At 41.0% G+C, this 22611-nt stretch overlaps 1 protein-coding gene across 4 annotated transcripts; it reads left to right on the top strand.

Moving 5' to 3' along the window:
• Positions 1-449: 449 nt before the first annotated feature.
• On the top strand, positions 450-14105 carry HUS1 (HUS1 checkpoint clamp component). 4 transcript variants are annotated; one of them, XM_073003867.2, is made up of 8 exons: positions 451-631; positions 1538-1665; positions 1888-1953; positions 5368-5475; positions 8649-8723; positions 10844-10943; positions 12561-12698; positions 13862-14105. In XM_073003867.2, the coding sequence occupies exons 1-8, from the start codon at positions 580-582 to the stop codon at positions 13942-13944; spliced, it is 750 nt and encodes a 249-aa protein (XP_072859968.2). In that variant the 5' UTR covers positions 451-579; the 3' UTR covers positions 13945-14105. The 4 variants fall into 4 exon arrangements, with proteins under 4 accessions (XP_020666895.3, XP_072859968.2, XP_072859967.2 ...); XM_020811235.3 differs by having other exon boundaries at positions 452-631; positions 1888-2064; XM_020811236.3 differs by lacking the exon at positions 8649-8723 and having other exon boundaries at positions 450-631; positions 1888-2064.
• The last annotated feature ends 8506 nt before the right edge of the window (positions 14106-22611 follow it).

Genomic DNA, 22611 nt, shown 5'->3' with positions numbered 1-22611 from the left:
AACAAAACATATTTAAACAGGGTTCGTGGGTTAAGAACCGCTGATGTAGCCTAAATAAAATTTTCTTCCTCCAGCAGGCAAGCGAATCTAACCTCCCTCCGACTTCCGCACTGCGACCCCTCGCGGCGCTGCCGCTAAACGGCAACTTCCCGGGATCTGCAACAAGCCGACCTGAGACACCCCGCCCATCGCTGTTACGTCATAGTGAAGGGGGGGTTGGAGAGCTCCCTGCGAGCAGCGCGATTGGTCAGGATCGCCGTCGTTTCTAGATACAGTAACTTCAAGGAAGAGCTGCAAAGACGAGTCGGTTGCGTGGCTGCTGAGGGCCTTTACTGTGGAGCGAACAGGCGGTAGGAGTGCTGGGCTCCGAGGCCGCGCTGAAGCGGGACGCCTCCTTTTGAGGAATGCGCCGGACTCGCACAGGGAGGCGTTCCCATCGATTCTGGAAGGGACACCAGGCTTGAGGGGACGGGGGGGGGGCAACTCTTCTCCGTTTCCTGCCTCTCGGGTTGGCGGGTCTTTTGGAGCGAGCGAGGGCGAGCGGGCGCCGTGGTTTTTGGCGCCGGAGCAACGTCCGTCATGCGGTTCAGAGCCAAGATCGTGGATATCGGGTGCCTCAACCAGTTCACTCGTGAGTCTGGGAGAGACTCCAGAGGGGGCGGGACGGGGAGCAAATGGTGCACAGCAGGCCGTTAACGTCCCCCACCTTAGCGGCAGCCTCGGGGGGTCTGCAAACACTTAAAAGACCGGCAGTCCTCGTTGCTCCCGGTGGAGGGAAGGGAAGGCTTTCGTGTTGAATCGCTACTTTGGGGGGCGAGCGGGCGGGCAACGCCTGAAGAGGAGCAGAGAAGGCACTCGTTCTGGCTCCCCCGGAAAGGCAAGAGTGATTTGTGAAAGGCAGGTGGCCGCTTTTCCTTGGTTTGCCTTGTCCATGGGAAGAGCCTTCACAGATGGCGGGCTCTTCCTCGCCCGCCACGCCCCGTCTCACGGGATGGCAATTGTCCGCTCTGCCACCTCAGGAGCCTGCCCGTGTGGACTGAATCTGGTCCTTGAGGGACGTTTCTGGTTCTTGCAAAAGGCAAATGAGTTATATGGGTCTCCTCTCCAGGCTGAGTGTGCAGGAGGAGGGTCTCTTAGCATTAAATGAATAACAACTGTTCCACAGTGGTGGTGGTGAATTTGCCCCAAACTAATACAGTATTAACAGAGAGAAAGTGGGAATGTCCATAGCACTGTTAGTGGGGTAATTTCATACCAACATGAATTTCACCAAACTCTAGGAGGCAGTGGAAGACACGATGGCCTGGCGTGCTCTGGTCCATGAGGTCAGGAATAGTTGGACATGACTTAACAACAACAATTTCATACTACTTGCTCTTCAAACAAAATGTTCCTGGCTTTACCAGTGGATACATAAACATTTGATAATCGAATTCTGGGTTGTTGTTGTTTCAATCTGTTTGACTGTACATAAAAGTTTACTTTTTTTCTGAGATAGTACTGTAGGAGGTACCAATGTAAAATTCTGTCTCTGCAGGTGTGATAAACACAGTTGCCAAACTAGCCAAGACCTGTATTCTGCGCCTCACAGTTGACAAACTTTATTTCATACTCAGTGACAAAGTGGCAAATGGAGGTGTCAGCATGTGGTGTGAACTCAAGCAGGTGAGAACAAGTAGGAAAAGAGAGAATTCTGCTGTTCCCTATTCCTGCTCTCCCACATTTTGCAGTGTTAAGTCCAAGGCAGAATTCTGAAAGACTTTTAAGCATAATTGTCTCCCTTTCTTTTTAAAAAATATTTTGGTGGCCTCATAAAGATATTACCTAACTTTTCTCTTTCATTTTGCTCATGGACTACAAAGGTTAGCTTCTTTTTTGTTATTTCAGGAAAACTTCTTTGATGAGTTTCAGATGGAAGGAGTAGCTGCAGAAAACAATGAAATTTACCTTGAGGTAACACCTGAAAACCTTTCTAGAGCTTTAAAAACGGCACAGAATGCCAAGGCTGTGAAAATCAAGTTGACTAATAAACAATGTCCCTGCCTCACTGTAGCTGTGGAACTGGTGAGTAGAAATATATCCTAAGTAGGATAAGTAACAGCTTCTAAATCTTTTCTAAATGTAAAACTTTTATGTCCAACAGCTTAATTAGATTTAAACTGAGTTCCAACAGCAAGTGAAAATTTTTAAGATGAGCTGGCACACAACCAGTCTACTAGAATCACTTAGTTCTTTGATCCTCTCAAGTCAATCTTGTCAGAAAGTTCTGTTCTGTTTTAGTGGAAAATACCCTTTTTTAGGTGATAATAAACTATTTCTCTAAAGTTGTTTTGCTGCCCAGTACAACATCTGGAACATTTACAGTAAAATGAAGCCCACTTTTCCCTCTCCTGGCATTCCTAAATATCTCATCTTTGAGAATGGGTCTCTATATTTACTGAACCATTTTCTAGGACAAGTTGGGTAGAGTGGGATGTACTATCCAGTCCATAAAGCACTGTTTGTACAAATTTTTCAGCCTTTGTCTTGCCTTTGTGATCTTGGTAACAGTTGTTAGAAAATGACTTAAGCCTAAACGGTCTGTTTCTAAGATGGAAGCTTTGCATCACAGTTCAAATGTGTGCTTCTCAGCTAGTTCCATGTTACCTAGAATTTTATGGGTTCTGTAAGCGGAATGATATTTAAGGTGCTTTCCAGAACAACATGTGACAAACACCATAGAGCTGAATTCTTAGAGTGTTCATCTGAATGAAGAACCTATGTGAAAAGGGGATAATACTTTTCTAATGTGGAATGTTCAGTGACATCCGCTTTTCAAACCTGGAATCTGTCCTTGTTAGTTTTACTGGATGGGTGGAGGAGACAGTCTTGTACACACCTTCTGTTAGGCATGAATAAAACCTACACCAGACAGATGGCCAAATTTATTAGTTTATTAATGCAGCGGCATACCCTGTCTCCCAAAAAATAAGACCTAACCTGAAAATAAGCCGTAGTACAATTTTTCAGGATGCTCGTAATATAAGCCCTTTACCCCAAAAAGTAAGCCCCATTTAAGTGAAACCGCACCTTCTACCATTGTGCAGCAACCAGAAGAAGATGGCATGACTGTATTTGAATAAATGTAGATTGTTATACATGAAAACAAATTAAAACATTCTCTGAAAATAAGCCCTAATACATTTATGGAGCAAAAATTAATAAAAGACCCTGTCTTATTTTCAGGAAAATATGGTAGAACTCAGTTTTTAACAAACCCACCTCTCTATAGGTGATACAATTATTCCTTTCTGTATAGGTTACAGGTTAGGGACAATGGCTAGGTGTTACCTTGAAACTAAACTATGTACTGCTATATTTTGCTTGCATTGAGGCTTTTTGATCTGTTTCATACGGGGTATATATCCCCTATCTATCTGAGGACTGCTGTTTGCTGTATGTTTTTATGCCTATAAAGATGATGATAATGACTGTATTCGCGAAGGCTTTCACGGTCGGAATCTAATGGTTGTTGTGGGTTTTTTGAGCTCTTTGGCCGTGTTCTTCAGAACACGGCCAAAGAGCCCAAAAAACCCACAACAACCATGATGATGACTCTTTGGTCTCATTTGGTGGAAGTATGTCCTTACCCAGCCATTCTACCACTAACATTATTTTCAAGCACATACTTTTTACATTCTCCTAACTAGTTACTTGCAAAGGGATTTCCACCAATCTCTTCATATTTGCTTTCCCCAGAGTATCCCAGAGATAATTCTTTTTAAAGCACCAGCAGAAGAACATTGTACTTGCTGTGCACTCTCTGAAATTGGCCTGTATGAACAATTCTCACCTTCCCAAACAGTGCATCCATCCCAAGAATCCTGGGTAAACCCAGCTAGACCCATTTTACAGAGCTATAGGATTGCTATAGAGTCATTGCCCATCCTTGTCTCTATTGGGTTAAGCAGCTAGTCAGTTAAGAAAATCTGTTTTTACTCTTAAGTGGCTGGAGTGCCATCTCACTGTTGTCCTATTCTCCTTGGTATACAAAACATCATTTGGTTTAGAGAAATATTCTATCACTCTAATTGCATCCCCTTTAAGAAAATCATTAATGGCTCTGCACTCAGTATATGCTGTCAGCCATTTTGGTGGGGAGATACAATGTCCCATTTCACCAGAGATTCTGTATTTGTGAATCGGGATAGATCAAAGACGTTTTTCATTTTTTATTAAGTTGCCCTTCATATGGACATCCTAGAAGCCAATTTCCTGCTGGTATTCTTGGATCTATACGATACACCACCCTTGTCTCAATCATGTATCCTGCTTATGGGTGGTGATGTAACCGCTACTTATTAAATTACAAAATGTGCTTAGGCAGCAAAGAAGGTGCATGTTGTTGTTTAGTCATTAAGTCGTGTCTGACTCTTTTGTGACCCCATGGACCAGAGTATGCCAGGCCCTCCTGTCTTCCACTGCATCCCAGAGTTTGGTCAAAGAAGATGCATACCACATATTGAAATTCTTAAGGAAGGACTGTGTTACTTTATACACACATATAATCCTGATTGTATTTATATGTGAACATGTGATGTCAGTGCCTTGTATCTTTTATGTTGTCCTGATCTATTGTGATGACTTGTGGTTTTAAGCAATAAAGCTTGTTCACTATTTCCTTTTTTTAAAAAAGTGTGCTTAGGATCACTCCACACAATGCCAGCATGTATGATCACTAGAACTGAACTAAAGTGAATTGTTTTCCTTTCATTTCGCTTTCAATCTAACATGCATGTTGAAAGGATCCCACTTATCAACAAATTTAAAGTTCTCCCATTCCCTCATGGAGGAGAAGACAAGAGGTTTTCAGGGTTTTTTTAGGTCCCTTGTAATCCAGCACTGAATTAATTGAATGGCAAAACAATTTAGCACTATGCCACTTAAAAGTCTCATAAGTCTCACTGATTTAAGTGAGTCTGTTCTAATTGGGAGTAACATAAGGTTTAGCTCCTGGAATCTTGAATGGTGCCCTGACAAACTGGAGCCAGTGATAAAGGAAGGTCAGAACATCTAGACAAAAATAGTGGCATAAGGGGCTGAAACAACAGTTTTTTGTACATGACATATACATTGGGATGATCTGCATGTACAAGCACTGTTATTACACTGAAAATCAGGATTTTTTTCGTTCTTACAAGGCAGCCCTACATATACCTAACTAGAAGCAAGTATTACTGGCCTCATGCCAAGGTAAATGCATATAGAGTTGCAGTGTTAATCTTATAATAATAATAATAATAATAATAATAATAATAATAATAATAATAATAATAATAATAATATATTTCTCTCATATATGTTTATGTACTCTTTCTTCACCTCTAGCCTTCTTTATCTAGCAGTAGTCGCATTGTAACTCATGACATTCCTGTAGGTGTTATCCCAAGAAAGCTTTGGAATGACTTCATAGAGCCTAATGTGCCAGAGTTTGATGTAAGACACTTTTAAATTTGACAAGATTAAAATGCTTTAAGTTGTTTTAGGTTAAATGTCTTTGGGCAACAGAAGCAAATAGTACTCTATGCTTATATTACAATCTAGCTTGTACTGTAGGTTTCACCTGCAACTTTTTTTCTTGTTTTTATAATAATAGTGATGGTGACTTTAGAGTTACCCTTATTAATTTACCATTTTTGTAACAATGATGGTTGTTAGAACAACATGATTGTTTTTACACTTTGGATTTTGAAAACTGCAGTGCAAATTTGCAGATTTGTTCTTCATTTACTATATTTTACCTTGTGCACATCTGCCCATTTATAGTCTCCCTCCAAAAATAAAAAACAACAACAGCAGCAACATCCAGAAACAAAGAAAGCCATGTGGGCGTTACGTCTTTACACAATGCAAATGCAGGAGTAGGTGATACCTTTATTAAAAAATTAAACAATCAGCAAGCTTTTGTGGGTCAAGTCCACTTTTCCAGACCATGTACTGATATAATGCAGAAAATTATAAATGAGAGTCCCAAAAATTGTGGTGGGTGGTTGTGCTTCTTAGAGGTAAGTTTTTTTAAAAACAGCAAAAAAACAGGCTGCATTGGAGGTGTGTTTTTCAAACTACACCCTAGACAGCTGTTGGTTGGATGTCACTCCCAAACTACTCAAACAAAGAATTCCCGGGTAGTTTTCATGCCCCCCCCGTCACCCGCATATAGCTTTCTTTTGAAACATCAATGCTTCTGTTTGATTAGGTCTCTCATTTATAATTTTTCTGCATTATCCACAGCATATCAGTGCATGGCTTGAAGAAATGGACTTGATCCAGAAAAGCCTGCTGGTTATTTGATTTTTTTAGTAGTTTAGTCAATGTGTCACCTACACATGCCCATTTATAGTATTCAGAAGCCTGATGAGATAACTTCCTATTTTTTACATTTTTAAAGTTATATTTAAAAACCAACTACTATTCACTCCCTTGTCGTATCTACATTTTCAGTAGTTCAATTTGCTATCTCCTTTTTCTAAGCACAACCATACCTTTGTCCTAACAATAAGCAAGACAAAGGGCAGAATCCAATTGTCAGTTTATATTTTCATAAGAGACATTGCATATATTTTCCTGCAAATTGCTTCTCATTAGTCACACATACACCCAGAGATGCAGCAGGCACCTCATTATTGAGCAGTAATTTGCTGTCAAGACTTTTGTGGTTTCTCTTATGCAGATATAAATCTGCAATAGGATTCTGGACAGAGATGTCTTTTATTAGTTAATATTCAATAAAATACATATTTAGAAATTACTCTATTCATTTTATCAACATACTGCAAATATGTTATACAAAATGTATAATGCTTTTAACTATATTGAGTTTATTACATTAGGGCTGTTCAACATCACTGATTCTGTTGGAGAAAATAACATTCTTGCATGCAACCTAACTCTGGGTTTCAGTGGGAGGAGGGAGCTTTCACAAACTAAGGTGACTATCTGCCATTAACCAATTAGCAAAGCTCTTTTTCTTGCCTAAAGCTTGCTTCTCCTCTCTCCTTGTTTGCTTTGCTTCTGTTTGTTTGCTCTCTTTTCTTTTCTGATTTCCAACCAAAGCTGATATGTAATTCTCTGTTCATGACCTCCAACCATGTAGCTGCATGGTGGACTGAGTCTCCCACTGCAGTTCCCCCCTCCCGTTTATATTTTTGACTGTATTTAAAGATCATAACTGTAAGTAAAGATAATTTTTCTACTTAAGATTATTGTTATTATGTACAATGTTAGTTACTGTGAAGGGTTTGCATGCTGAGAATTTAAGTTGCTTATCACTCACACATTTTTTCTGCTGCCATTGCTTTGTTTTTGCATTCTACTTCCCATAATATTTCCCAAAATAAATTTCTGAGCAGGTTATTTTAATATAGTCAAACACTTCATTCACTGTATTGATCTTTTAAAATTAGCATATTGCCATCTGTTGGAATTTATTTACCCTTTACTAAATCAAAGGTACAGTGGTGCCTCACTTAACGAGCGCACCGTTTGACGAATCTGCATAGCGACGCGTTTTTTGCGATCGCTAATGCGATCGCATTGCGATGTTTTAGGTGGCAAAACATCGCATTGCGATGATCGGTAAGTGTTTCGCTTACCGATCTTCGCATTGCGATGTTTAGAAAATAGCTGATCGGCGGTTCCAAAATGGCCGCCGGGTGCAGAAAATGGCCGCCCGCAGCGTTTTCGCACCCTGCCCTCGCTTATCGGGCAGCGAAAATGGCAGCCGGATGGAGGATTCTCCGCATAGCAGTGAGTTTTTCCCCTATAGGAACACATTAAACGGAGTTTAATGCGTTCCTATGGGTCCCCCCCCCCCACATAGCGGCGAATCCGGATATCGACAATTTATCCGGAACAGATTATCATTGCTATGCGGGGCACCACTGTAAATCTTTTGAACTCCATATGGATACATGGAGCTATTAATAAACTAAATTTGAACTTGGCCTATTTTGGTTCCAGCAATTTGCTTATATAACAGGACTAAACCTGTGGAAGTTATATTTATTATGAAAAATTATATCTGTCACTAAGATGAATAACTTAATTTTTAAAAATATATACTGTAGATAAAACTGCAATATGGAAAAAACAACTTGCTTTCATGAACAGAAGGTTCTACTCTACATGGATTTCTCAGTGGACTAGGCGTAATAGGCAGTTACAGCAAAAACCTGCAAGGAGGTCTTTAGGCACCTTAAAGACTAACAAATTTTATTTGGCATAAACTTTAATGGCCTGCAGTCCAGTTATCTGCAAGGGCAACACAATAATGGAACAGAATACTCCTTTGGGCAACAGTGGTGAGCTTATAGGCCAAATACTGCCCAGGACATTCCAGGGGGCGTACAGATCACCAAAAATGCGGTAAATGAAAGAAGCAGTGCCTAAACATCTATTTCCCGTTCTGAAAAAAAATGCATTTGAAGGTGTTGGTGCAGGAAAACCCTGTGACATATTTAAAAGGTGAATCACTATTCCTGAAGGCTTCCAAGAGCTTGAATTTGCTTTTCTATGCTTTAAAAGGGGTGCCAGAAGAAAAAGCCTGAGAGATGTTAGGAAGATATGATTCATAGACACATTTTTCAGTGCAGCCAATCCTCTGTTTTTAGGTCAGCATTTTTTTACCTGTAATGAAGACCATGAAGAGTGTTGTGGAGAGAATGAAAAACCTCAGCAATTCTATAGTAAGTTGCTATACCCATAATTTAGTTTTATGGATGGGCAAAAAATTATCTGTATCTCTTGGGGTTAGTTTTTGCTTGCTTATTCTGTATCTCTGGGCTAAAGTAGATAAAATTTCCATTATTTAATTTTTAAAAAGTCATTCCATACAGTTCAGAATCATAGAGTTGGAAGATATCTTGAAGGTCATCTAGTCCAGTGGTTCTTAACCTTTGTTACTCGGATGCTTTTGAACTGCAACTCCCAGAAGCCCCAGTCAGGACAGCAGGTGGTGAAGGCTTCTGGGAGTTGCAGTCCAAAACTCCTGAGTAACCCAAGGTTAAGAACCAGTGATCTAGTCCACCTCTCTTCTTCAGTGCAGGATGCAATTACATGGTCCCTGAGAGATAACGATCCAGCCTCTGTTTATATATCTCTAACAAAGAACATCCTACTGTCTCATGAGGCAGCCCCTTTGATTGTTAAACAGAACTATTTTCCATGACTTAAAAACACTCTTCTTCTGTTAATATAGCCAAACACTCCATAGCTTTTGTAGCAGTTATGGGCTCATATTAGGATTGCATCCTAGGCACCTTGTTCCTTTTTACATGTTCTACTGTCAAATCAGTTCTCCCTCTTCTTAAACTTTGTTATTATTGCTCTGTGTTATATTTTTCTCAATTGAATCTCAGTGTGTAGGTTTTGGTTGTGTTCCAGCCTGTCCAGTTTGAATCCCAGTTCTGTCTTCCTTTTTCCTTAAAATACATATTTCAGTGATGCAGATTAGTCTGCATGCAGCAGAGTTAAAGCTGCCAAGAACTTTCTCAGCTCCTGTCCCTTTATTCATCGGATTGCACCAATAACCATCCCAGTAATAGGATTATCAAATTTGCAGACGATACTACACTAGTAGGACTTATCTCTGGGGATGATGAGTCTGCGTATCGGGATGAGGTATTACAGCTATCCCGCTGGTGCAAAAAAAACAATCTTTTATTTAACATCCAAAAAACCAAGGAATTCATAGTGGACTATAGGAAAAAAAGAGCAGACATTCAGCCACTGTATATAGATGGAGTTTGTGTGGAACAGGTGGTTGAATGTAAGTTTCTTGGGACTATCATAACAAATGACCTGACTTGGAGTGCAAACACCGCTACGTTAATCAGGAAGGCACAACAACGGTTGTATTTTCTAAGGATTCTTAGAAAGCAACAATTGACTGAGAGTTTGTTAATCACCTTCTATCGGAGTTCGATTGAGAGCATATTATCCTACTGTCTCTGTGTATGGTTCACGAGCTGCACAGTGGCAGAGAAAAGGGCAATTCAAAGGGTGATTAAGACGGCCCAAAACATCATTGGCTGTTCACTCCTCTCTTTGGAAGAATTGTATAAGAACAGATGTAAGAGGAAGATATCTAACATACTGAAAGACTCCTCTCATCTGGGATATCAGCTCTTTAAACTATTACCATCAGGAAGGAGATTCAGGGTATTGAAAGCAAGGACAAGCAGATTCAAGAACAGTTTTTACCCAAGTGCAGTATTGAGTTTAAATGCGGGGCCATAGGTTTTTGGTGGAATTTTAATTGCTGAGAGAAAACGGGGTATCTATATTTGGATGGTGAAAGTTGTGCATATTTTAACTTTTTTTTGTAGTGTTGTCCAGTTTTACCTTGGGGAAGAGCACCTCATTTCGTTGCACCCACTTGTGAGCGCAATGACAAATAAATTTCTTATGTCTTATGTCTTATGTCTTAATAGGGCTTATTTAGTGATCATACTTATGTCTAAGCTTCACTTCCTAATTAATGTGTGCTAATCAGTTTTCTCTGAAAAGGTCAAGCTGATTTGTTTTTCCTGAAACTCTGTTCCATTTGTCCATATACTGTAGGCTCTCCTGATGAATAATTTTTAAAGGATTTATTCCCATTTATTGTACCTTGTGGCCCAAATGATTAATTGTATTATCTGTTCTACTGCATCTGTCTTTATATATCTATAGTTCTGTCTCTAGACATTTTTTCAGAGACAGACTTCTAACTTTTATGCCTGTTGATATTCTCCTCTGACAGATTTGAATTGCTGAATACCTTTAGGAGTTCAGAAATCAAGTGTCTAATTTGCATTTGTTATAGGTAATAGAAGCAAATAAAAATGGAGAAATGAACTTGAAAATAGAAACGGACTTAGTGTGTGTTACGACTCACTTTAAAGAGCTTGGGAATCCTCCATGGGGTAAGCATTTTTAGTTCTCTCATGATATATGCAAAGGGAGTAGTAGTATAATATTAAGGCTACAGTCCTCTCCTCACTGACCTGAGTAAATGGGAAAGTTTAACTGATCAGAGTAGAACCTCTGAGTTCTGTGCATAGGTACTGCCCTTTAAACAAATACAAATGAAATAATGGCAACTAATAGGATTTTGTCCTAGAGGTTTTAATAATAGTTTTGAAAGAAAGTTAGGTCAAGTATGCATTTAATAGTTTTTCTTTCTCTCCCAGAACCATAGATGGAAGAACTGTCATTATAACTTCCAATAAAAGAATAGGAAAAGTGATATATAGCTTGTTGCTGGGAATTTCATGAGAGAAATGTTGCAGAAAAGAAAGGGAAGGGAAGGGATGTTATGATGGAACAGGGGTGGAGCAGCCCTATAATTTTGCCATGCGTACAAGGGATTTACAGTTGGTAGTCAACCAGAAATTTGGACCACCATGATTTTACTACTCCAAGGAAGGTTCCTGGCCTCACACTTCATTACAGCACATAGTTAGATTGTGGATTACTTCCAGTCTTTGTCTACCCTTGGACACCATGGAAGGATAGTAATCACCCCTGTACTTGGCATGCATTTGGGAGAACCTCGGAGGCCTTTTTAAGAGGCTCCTCTGCAGCTCTTAAGATGGATAACAAGGCTGGGATGTTAAGCAGAGGGACTTCAAAACATGCCCCAGCTCTGACTGCCTCAGAATCACAACAGCAATACATGCTGTTGTCTTTCTAAGATACTTGGAGCACAGTGTAAAGCTGGCCACAAGTTCTTATTCCAGTCTTGGGAAATGGGAAGGGGCTCATCTCTCTTGTGCTGCTTTACTGAGTTCTTTTGAAGTGCCTGAGGGGATAAATCCCCAGCCCGATAGACTCACTGCAACTCCAAGGCTGCAAAGAAGGTGGGGGTCTTCCAGAAGATAATAGCCCTCCCCATTGTGAAAGTAATGAACAAAAGTGTGGCTTCCTATTGATGTTGCTTATTACTTGAATGTTCTGCATATATCATTTTGGGATAGCATCCAAGGACGATTTTTCTTTCTACGAACATGTGATTAGTAGGATCAGTTTCTACAAGACACTGCAAACAAACCCCTGTGCATACCAATGCCTTTTGGTTACTTATTCAGCTCTGGGCTGTGAAGGTTGCTGGCAACATCTAATTGTCTTCTTGTTGCCGCTGCAGCCACTGCTTCTCAGCTGAATTTTCTCAGCAGCTTATGACTGTAGAGTACCTGAGAAGAGGAGGAAGTAGATAAGAGTCTAGGGGCTGCTATAGAGGGAGGTTTCTGTGTAAATCATCTCTGAGAATTTTGGATCTCTCCACTGGAACACCAACTATTGGAACTGGAGGTGTATTCTGCTAGTATTGTGGGTTAAGTCACCACCTTTCAGCTGTAATTCCTGTACATTAAATGGGAGCACACATTTATTGTGATCCTAAAGAATATAACATATTTGTGTACGCTATCTGATCATAACTTGTTTCCTAGAGAATGATTTGCACCAATTTTAGTTTAAGAGTATTATAGATATAATATATACTAGAACTATTGATTTGCTGAAAGAACTGTCTTTATCAGTTTTAGTATCAGAGGAAGGTTCTCAAAATTCAACCCAAGACAGAGACACCGAGAGCATGGTGGAGGCACGCATTGACATAAAGAGACTTCTTCAGTTGCTTGCAGGTCAACAAGTGAATCCAACGAAAGCGCTGTGCAGTAAGTGTTCCTTTTAGCTTTTTTTCAGTGAGCCATTGACTGCTGGATAGGGTAGTGTGTAAAGAGCTCATAAAGTAGAACTCTTGGAAAGAAATGGCAAATCTTATCTGTAAAAGCAATACAGTGCTGCCTCGCAAGACGATTGCCTTGCAAGATGAAAAGCCCGCAGACAATTGGTTTTTGCAATCTCTATGGTGCCTCGCAAGACTTTTTTTCTATGACCATGCTTTGCAAGACGTTTCTCCCCCTCCCTCCTGGAGCCGATGCCTCGCAAGACGAATACATTTCGCAAGACATCGCTTCTCGCGGAATGAATTATATTTATTTATTTATTTATTTTATACCCCGCCTATCTGGTCAAAATGACTACTCTAGGTGGCTTCCAAACATGCAAAAATATAACGTATACATATAGTAAATAAAAATATCAACAATATACAATAAGCAATGAACAACAGACATAAACAATAAGCGATTCTTCAAGATGGCAATATATCAGAAATAGTTAAAGAAAAAAGGTTAAGTGTTATCTGGAGGGAAAGCCTGCTTAAACATCCATGTTTTTAGATGGGTCTTAAAGATACCCAGCGTCGGGGCCTCGCGAATCTCTGGGGGCAGGTTGTTCCAGAGGCGAGGAGCCACCGCCGAGAAGGCCCGATTTCTTGTTTTTTCCTTTCAGGCCTCCCTCGGCATCAGGCTCCTCAGCCTCACCCCCTGACTTGATCGAGTGATACAGGTAGATCTTGGTGGGAGTAGGCGTTCCGTCAAGTATCGAGGCCCTAAACCTCGATATTCGTCTTGTGAGGCACCACTGTATTTAAATTTATTTGGGCCAGCATTTTTAGGGTCGGGCAAGTCACTTCAATGTGAAGGACCACGTGTGTTGCCAAGCAGTGTCAGATGGACATGTGGCAGCAGTTTAAAATGCAGCATGTTTGAGAAGGGGGATCTCAGTTTTTCCACTGGCCCACTTGCCCCAGGAACAGCTTTAGTTTCATTGATTTTTTTTCCTCTGGTGGGGAACAGAAGTTGGTAGTGCTGTGCCGGGACCAGAGTGTCTTGAGCAGATTGGTTTGCGTATCTTGCATCTCACATTGCCATTTCTAAACCTGACATGTTAGGCTTTGTGCCACCCTTTAAAATATGGGCTTTTTTTCTTGCAGATATTGTAAGCAAAAAGATGATTTGCCTCATCTTGCTCCATGAGGATTTTTCCCTTCAGTATTTCATTCCAGCTCTTGCCTGAACTGACTTAAGCAAAGAAAAAGGGGAGACTGCTATTTTGTAAGTCCATATCATAGCCGACGTCTGTATAGAAAAGTATATATTTTGCATCTTATTTTATGTCATATTTATATTTTTGTATCTGTATTGGACTAAATATGTTATTAAAAAATAATCCTTTAAGCCTTTATTGTTCTGGTGTTACTTACAAAGAAACAGCAGATTTTCTTTTCTCCATTTGGGGCATATTGAAATTGCTCTTCAAATCTGTATCAGAAAACAGAACACTCAGTGTTAACACATTCTGGTACTGCTGTGACAGTTTTGGAGGAGTAATACCCTGCTATGGAAACCGACTAGACAGTTATGATAGCATTGTGATAGTCATTTAGCTATTGCTTAGCAGTACATAATCTACTGTTACTGAACACGGTAGATGCTGATTTTATCAGGTTGTATGTGAGACAGAAGCTTGCCCAAAGTCACCAAATATCTTCCAGTTCAGATGGAGCATTTGTAGTTAAGTTTCCTCCATCCAGATAGTCTACGCCCCTAAACTACACTAGACCTAGGAATGTTGGTCTCTGTCCAGATGTTATAAGGAATTCTTAAGAATTCCCAGAAAGCTTTGTGATTTAATTATTTACAATATATTTCTGAGCAACTAGTTGTAATAGTTGTAAATGCTTATTCTCTGTTTCAGGTATGATGAATGATTAGTAGTATGGTTTTAGACTGGCAGACATTATTATGACATCAGAAGGTAAATGACATGGCTAGAAGAGAATGACACATCTATCAAGGAAACGATTGATCTACTTTAGTTACAGAGGGGCAATTGTAGTCTCAGTTTTTTATGACACTGACTTGGGGACCAGACAGACAAGAATACAAAAGTGAAGCTATTTTTATGTCAGGAATCTCTAATACATATCTATAGACAGAAAGGATAGCAAAATGCTTTTATTTGCAAAGTCATATTGCCTTATCTAGGCTGACTGTGAGGAGACTCGCCCAGAAGTAATGTGCAAATAAGGATAGGGGTAATGCTAGTTATCTCTAAAATATCTTAAGATAATTTTTGACCACTTTGGTTTTTTTATTGACAGGTAAGATGCTACTGTTTGGTATTAGAATGTGCATATTCTGATAACTGAAATACTCTCCGTTCTTATCTTCCATTGCAATGAAGTAAAGGGTGCACATGCCTTCTACAGAAAATAATGGGTTGAACTATCTTTCCATAGTCATGAATACAGCCATTTAAAAATGTATGCTGTGGTTTGTACTGTCTACCTATATATGAAGACTGCCAACATGGAGTGGTTACACTGCACCAGACATATTTTTTTTCTTCATGATCTCTGTGCAGAGACTAATTTGGAACAGTCTAGATTCTGAGAGATATAGTGATGAAGCTGTAGCGGAACCCAAAAGATGACGTCATTCCTGCATGTCAATCAGAGGATAGAGCAGGAGGGGCGGAGTCAGAATGACAGACAGTTGGAAGAGACAGTTAAGGACAGTTGGAATCAGGTAGGGATAGGGAGAATTGGGGACAAGAAGATGTGGAGAGAGTGCTAGGGTTTAGGAATAGCTAGAAGGGTTAAGAAAGGAAATTGAAAGAGTAAAATATATTGAACAAGCAGGAATTAACACATAAGCATAATATGAGAAATAGCAGTGATTGAATACATGATCTAATATATGCGCACCTGACGGAGTTATATATTTGATTCTCCTTATGATTTTTGTTCATTAATAAAAGAATATTTGATCAAACCCTTGATTCCAAAGTTATATGAGCAGCTCCTGTGTGTGGGAATTGTAGTGGTATTAGGAGAAATACCTGCTGGCAGCGAAAAGAAGGAAAAAGGTGTGTTTACCTTTTGTGGAGCCCAAAGGAAAGGGGGAACAAGGGGGATCGCCACAGAAGCCTTGCCCCAGCACCTCTCAGTACACATGCCCTGGATGGGACTCCTGCCTCTCCTACCCAGTTCAACTCCCCACAGTAGTTTCATTAAGGGTTGTTGTCCATCTTATGGCAGAGATGGAGCTCAGTTTTTCATTTTATTGGCTTTTTTGTCGATTCTTGCTGCCTTATGGTTTCATTTTTGTAACCTCCACTTTTGGCTTTTCTTTATATTAGCATCTATGGGCACTTCTTTATAACTTCTGGTGATAGATAGGGGATTCTGATATAACATATACTGTACGAAGTACTGGCTTTACAATTTAAGATAACACATGCTATTTGATTCATATGTACTTACACTAGTAATCATACCCTGTACCTGTAATTGAAATATGATTTCACTATTTCCTTGCTATAATGACATTCTATATGCATTTTTGTATCTGTACTTTATGTGAATAGTACTCCTGACCCCCCATCCCGCACAGAAACATTCTTACATTATCACACGCTGTTAAACTGACACAGCTTTGTGTGAACCAAGCTTTGTGTGAACCAAGGCCAACTCAGAATAACAAATTCACACTGCTCCAGGCAAGGTTGTAACTTCCTAACACCATGCACTAACACCCCAGAAGAACAATCTGTCATTAACATATTTAGAGATAAACTACACAATGGTTCACACATTTATTTATTTATTTATTTATTTATTTTATTTATTTCATTTATACCCCGCCTATCTAGTCAATTGTGACCACTCTAGGCGGCTTACAACATGCATTTAAAAAAGAAACATATAACAAACCACATCACAAATAATAATTTACATAAATTAAGATAGAATAAAAAAAAAATTTTTTTCCCAAAGATGGCGAGAAACGGGATATATTATAACAGAAAAAGAAAGTGTTAGGTAGAAAGGGGGAAGGCCTGCCTAAACATCCATGTTTTCAGTTGTTTCTTGAAAATACCCAGCGAGGGAGCTGCGCGAATGTCAGGAGGTAAGTTGTTCCAGAGGCGAGGAGCCACCGCCGAGAAGGCCCGGTTTCTTGTCTTTTCCTTCCGGGCCTCCCTCGGCGTCAGGCTCCTCAGCCTCACCTCCTGACTTGCTCGGGTGACACGGGTAGAACTGGGTGGGAGTAAGCGTTCCGCCAAGTATCGAGGCCCTAAACCGTTTAGGGCTTTAAACGTAAGCGTCAGAACTTTGAAGTCAACGCGGAACCGAATGGGCAGCCAATGCAGCGCGGCCAGAATAGGAGAAATGTGATGGTATCTTCGAGCTCCACTTAGGAGTCTGGCCGCCGCATTCTGCACCACTTGGAGTTTCCGCGTCAGCCTCAAAGGTAGCCCCACGTAGAGCGCGTTACAGTGGTCTAATCTTGAGATTACGAGCGCATGGACCAGGGTGGTGAGCGCCCCCACATCGAGATAGGGTCGCAGCCGGGCTATCCGCCAAAGATGAAAAAAGGCGGTGCGGACCACGGACGCCACCTGAGTCTCCATGGAGAGCGCCGGGTCCAGGTGGATCCCCAGACTGCGAACCCCATTCTTTGCGGCAAGAGTCACCCCCCCAAACGAGAGGGAGTCACCCAAGCCGCCAACAGTGGGGGCACCCACCCTCAAGACCTCCGTCTTGTCCGGGTTCAGCCTCAGCCCGTTCTCCTGCATCCATTCCAGTACGGTCCCCAGGCAGCGCTGGAGGGACAGGACGGCATCACCTGCAGTTGGAGTAAAGGAGATGTAGAGCTGGGTGTCATCCGCATACTGATGACACGACGCTCCACATCCCCTGATGACCCCACCCAGCGGCCTCATAAAGATATTAAACAGCATTGGGGAGATAATCGACCCCTGTGGAACCCCCACATTCACAAACCTGGCAGCCACTAACCCTGGGATGCAATTTGGTTATTTTTTCTCACGTCTACCATGGCCAGTGGGATGGCCCAGCAGGCACACATGGGGTTCAGGAGGCCAATAAGGGGATGCTGTGCTTTATTGTCCTTTGCATAAAATGCTTTACCAATGTATGATGAGGACCCCCGATCTGCCTTTAAGACGGAAGTCCAGCTATATATTTAATAAAAATAACAATTGACTATCATATAGTCTGATTTATGCACTATTTTATCTGTTTTTCCTTCCGGAGAATTGAAACCTAAAATTGGGTGGTAACACTGGGACTTCTAGCCTTGAAGGCTGTAGTCTCATTATAGGAGTAAGCTTCAGCTTTTGGGTGGACACATTCTGTGTTTGCTGTGTCTCTAGTCACAGGGTTCACTGTTTTCACATTGACTGGCCATTTGTCTATGAAAAGCACTCTACATGTAGCTTAAGCAGAAAAAGAAAAACATACAGTGGTACCTCGCTTAACGAGCGCACCGTATAATGACGAAATTGCATAGCGATGCGGTTTCCGCGATTGCTAATGCGATCGCTTACCAATGGCCCCAATGGGCGAAACTCACATAGCGAAGGTGTTTCGCTTACTGACCTTTGCTTTGCGACCCGCGGATCAGCTGTTCGGCGGGTCCAAAATGGCCGCTGGAACAGCCGAAATGGCCGTGTGCAGCGTTTTCACGTCCTCGGTAAGCGAGGGGAGGGCGCGGAAATGGCTGCCGGCTATGAGAAGACTTTGCTAAACGGTGAGTTTTCAGCCGATTGGGCTTTTTACTTTCCGTTTAACAAAGTTTTCACATAGCAAAGGTTAATCCGGAACGGATTAACCTCGCTATGCGATGCACCACTGTACAGTTGTGCATCTGAAATCCACCATGATGACCTCATGGTCAAGGACGAGGTCAGGTAGAAAAACTTTCAACCTGAACAGACATGTAAAAAGTCAGAAAAGAAGAGAAGGCAAACAAAAGCAATGAAGCAAACAAACAGGAAGAGGGGGCAGGGGTTTGCCTCATGCGTGAGAAAAAGGACTTTGCATTAGTGACAAGGCATATTTATATTAGGCCATGAAGCCCCCTTCCCATTGAAATCCTTTGTTAGGTTTATTTCCTCCAACAGCAACAGCTTCAGAGTTAAAAGACATATTTCCCCTTGCTACTCCCTCTTCTGGTACATTCCAAACTAAGTACTGTCTTTTGGGAATCTTGCTTGCAGTAGTCCTTTCCAAGCACTGAAACATTATACAGTAGATCTGCATGATCAAAACACTGGTTAAGCAGGCAGTTACACTTTCAGAATGATGGAATGTGAATCTTAATTCGAACAGTATAAAGGGCATTCAGAACTTTATGAATTAAAACATCCATCTAGTCCAGTATTCTATCTCCAGCAGTGGACTTTGAAATGCCTTTGGAAACTCACTTGATATGATGACCCTTTTTCTCCAAATGTTTTATATCCTTGGATACATTGCCTCTAAACATGGAGGGTCCATTTATTCTCTAGTTGCCTGTGCTTCTGTAGCATGTATTTTTGAAAGCATTAATAATCTTCTGTGGAAATAAAAATGATCATCAAAATAATTTTGGGATAATTCCAGTAGATGGTGCTGAAGGGAAGAAAACATCTTTCAGTTCCCCAAGTACATAGAAGAAAGCAAAGCAAATTAGAGTTTTCTTGTTTTCTGCTGAGTGCATTCTTCGATAACATTTAATAAACTGATGATACAGTTAGAATTCCTCCAGTGTCGGGGGGGGGAGCCCTTTGAGAGCTAAGGCTCCCAGCAGCAGCGTGGGGGGGGGACACCTCCAGATGCCTTCCAGGGCTTCTCTGTCTGAAAAGCATCCGGAGGTCCGCCACCACTGCTGCTGGGAGCCGAGCTGGGCCAGGCGATCCTGGCCATGCTCGGACTCCTGGATGGCCAGAATCACCCAGCGCAGCGCGGCTCCCAGCAGGAAAATGCTGTTTTAGGCTGCCATTAAGAGAAGTACAGTTTCCAAATCCTGTGAGGGTCTAGTTCCGCTCAATTTGGCACTCGTTAAGCCTCAACTTGAGTATTGGGCCCAGTTTTGGACACCACACTTCAAGAAGGATGCTGACAAATTGCAACAAGTTCAGAGGAGGGCAACGAGGATGACCGGGACTAGAAAATATGAGGAAAGTTTCAAATAATTGACCATGTTCAGCCTTGAGAAAAGAAGGCAGAGGGGTGATATGATAGCAAAGATATCAAAGACTTTAAAAGCTGTCATACGAAGGAGGGGCAGGATCTGTTCTCAATCATCCTGGAATACAGGACATGCAACAATGGACTCAAGTTACAGGAAGCCAAATTTAAGTTCGTTGTCGTTTAGTCGTGTCTTACTCTTCGTGACCCCATTGACCAGGGCACGCCAGGCCCTCCTATCTTCCACTGCCTCCCGGAGTTGTGTCAAATTCATGTTGGTTGCTTCGCAGACACTGTCCAGCCATCTCATCCTCAGTCGTCCCCTTCTCCTCTTGCTGTCACACTTTCCTAACATCAAGGTTTTTTCCAAGGAGTCTTTTCTTCTCATGAGATGGCCAAAGTACTGGAGCCTCAGCTTCAGGATCTGTCCTTCCAGTGAGCACTCAGGGTTGATTTCCTTTAGAATGGAAAGGGTTGTTCTCCTTGCAGTCCAGGGGATTTTCAAGAGTCTCCTCCAGCACCACAATTCAAAGGCATCAATTCTTCGGCGGTCTGCTTTCTTTATGGTCCAGCTCTCACTTCCATACATCACAACAGGAAAAACCATAGCTTTCACTATTCGGACTTTTGTTGGCAAGGTGATGTCTCTGCTTTTTAAGATGCTGTCAAGATTTGTCATTGCTTTCCTCCCAAGAAGCAGGCGTCTTTTAATTTCGTGGCTGCTGTCTCCATCTGCAGTGATCATGGAGCCTAGGAAAATAAAATCTGTCACTGCCTCCATGTCTTCCCCTTCTATTTCCCAGGAGGTGATGGGACCAGTGGCCATGATCTTAGTTTTTTTGATGTTGAGTTTCAGACCGTTTTTTGCACTCTCCTCTTTCACCCTCATTACAAGGTTCTTTAATTCCTCCTCACTTTCTGCCATCAGAGTGGTATCATCTGCATATTGGAGGTTGTTGATATTTCTTCCGGCAATCTTAATTCTTAATTTAAGTTGAATATCAGCATAAACTGTACAGCAATGAAACCAGTTACCTTGAGAGATGGTGAGTCCTCCAACACTGGAGGCATTCCAGAGAAATTTAAACAACCTACTGGCAGATATCCTTTGATTTGTATTCCAGCACTGAGCAAGGGGTTGGACTCAGTCTTATAGGCCCTTTCCAACTTCATGATTCTATGATGTTATGAAATAAAATAGATTACTCTGAAGATAAGAACCTTTTAAGTGCTAAACAGACCACTCCAAATTTCCCTATGTGAACAGACATTGAGCTAGGTGCTGGGACATTTACCTTTCATTTTATCCATGAAGTCCATGAGTGGCAATAAAAGAAAGTCACTATTACTCATAACACTTGTACAATATGGTTATAATACTGGCCTTCTTTTGCAACATTTCCATGGTGATTGCTGTGATCAGGTGTGTGAAATACTTTGTCATTAAAAAAAAACCATAGTATTATTTTGCAAAGTACTAGGTGTGTGTTTATTTACATCCTTGTTACATCTACTAAGCTAACAAATTCATCTCTCTCTTAACTCTTGGGACTTCCTGTCCCAACGTGCATCTGTCTGCCTCAATTTCTAATTTAGTTAGACCCTAATCTCTGTTCTTTATATATTGCATATTTTTGAAGTGTTGTACTGTCAGGTGTGGTTTTGCTATAAATCAGATTATTTGCTCACTGCTAAATTTCTGTGCTAGTGTTATAAGAATATCCCCAATGACTCTCACTTGTCTAAAATAGTATTCTGCCATTCCATGACCTAAAATATTTAAAGCGTTTTTACAAGCTTTTGATTCCAACTATAATTTCAGAAAATAATCTTGTACAGTGGGGGAGATAAAAGGATTAAAGAGGTTACATATTCATATATGGAATGCAGAATGGCTTCTATGACATGAAATTCTTTCCAGATAAATAACTGTAATGAAATTATTAAAGCATGGCTCAGGCCCTCATTCTAAAACTGTGGTCTCATTAACAGGAATTCCAATTTCAAAGTGGGCTATATTTTGAAAAATGTTTCAGTTAAGTACTCAATAACTACATTGGCCAAAAAACAATTGTGGGGTGGGGACTTTATCCTGGATAAAATCTTCATGTTTCAGGAGACTTACATTTGATGAAGGCAACTACATAATGTGTAACTATATAAATATATTAATCTGTGTTATGCCATCAAACAATTGTTCTGTCTGTCTCACATCCAGCCACATGGAAAATCCCTGGTAGAAAAAGAAAGATGGAATAAGGTGAATATCTACAGTAATTGTAATTTATCAGCCTAATAATTCTCCAAACTCAACCTGGACCAGTTTTATAAAGTTAGGCTAATTTCCTGCCAGGGCAGAACTCTCATCTAAGGGAGTGACATCAAAAAAAGTTATCCAAGTGTGAGGAGGAACTAGTGAGAACGGCTGAACCAAAAAGTGAGCCATCCCCCCACTTCTCTAAAGCTGAGGGATCCTGCACCATCTTTGCTGCTTTACCTGTGATAGTTAATATCTTGACTATAGGTGAAGGCGTGAAGTCAGAGAGAGAGGAAGATGGAACCACCTCAGTGTGAAAGGAACAGCCAATACTAGAAGGTTTTCTGATAATGGGGGAGGCTAAAGATGTGAGGGAGATAGGAGGGATGAAGAGGAGTTGGGGTTCAGAGAAGTGGGAGAGTCCTGAGGTAGAGAAAGAAGGAGGAGA

The sequence above is a fragment of the Pogona vitticeps genome, chromosome 6, assembly GCF_051106095.1.
Source record: "Pogona vitticeps strain Pit_001003342236 chromosome 6, PviZW2.1, whole genome shotgun sequence".
NCBI classification, from domain to species: Eukaryota; Metazoa; Chordata; class Lepidosauria; order Squamata; family Agamidae; genus Pogona; species Pogona vitticeps.
Note: the sequence above shows the minus strand (reverse complement) of the source record. Positions and strands in the feature narration are given on the sequence as shown.

What these genes read in the sequence shown, in the direction of transcription:
- HUS1 (XM_020811235.3), top strand. Translation starts at nt 580, where the DNA reads ATGCGGTTCAGAGCCAAGATCGTGGATATCGGGTGCCTCAACCAGTTC. An exon ending in GTGCCTCAACCAGTTCACTC is followed by an intron (nt 632 to 1,537) that starts GTGAGTCTGGGA and finishes CTGTCTCTGCAG; the next exon opens with GTGTGATAAACACAGTTGCC. An exon ending in AAAACCTCAGCAATTCTATA is followed by an intron (nt 8,724 to 10,843) that starts GTAAGTTGCTAT and finishes CATTTGTTATAG; the next exon opens with GTAATAGAAGCAAATAAAAA.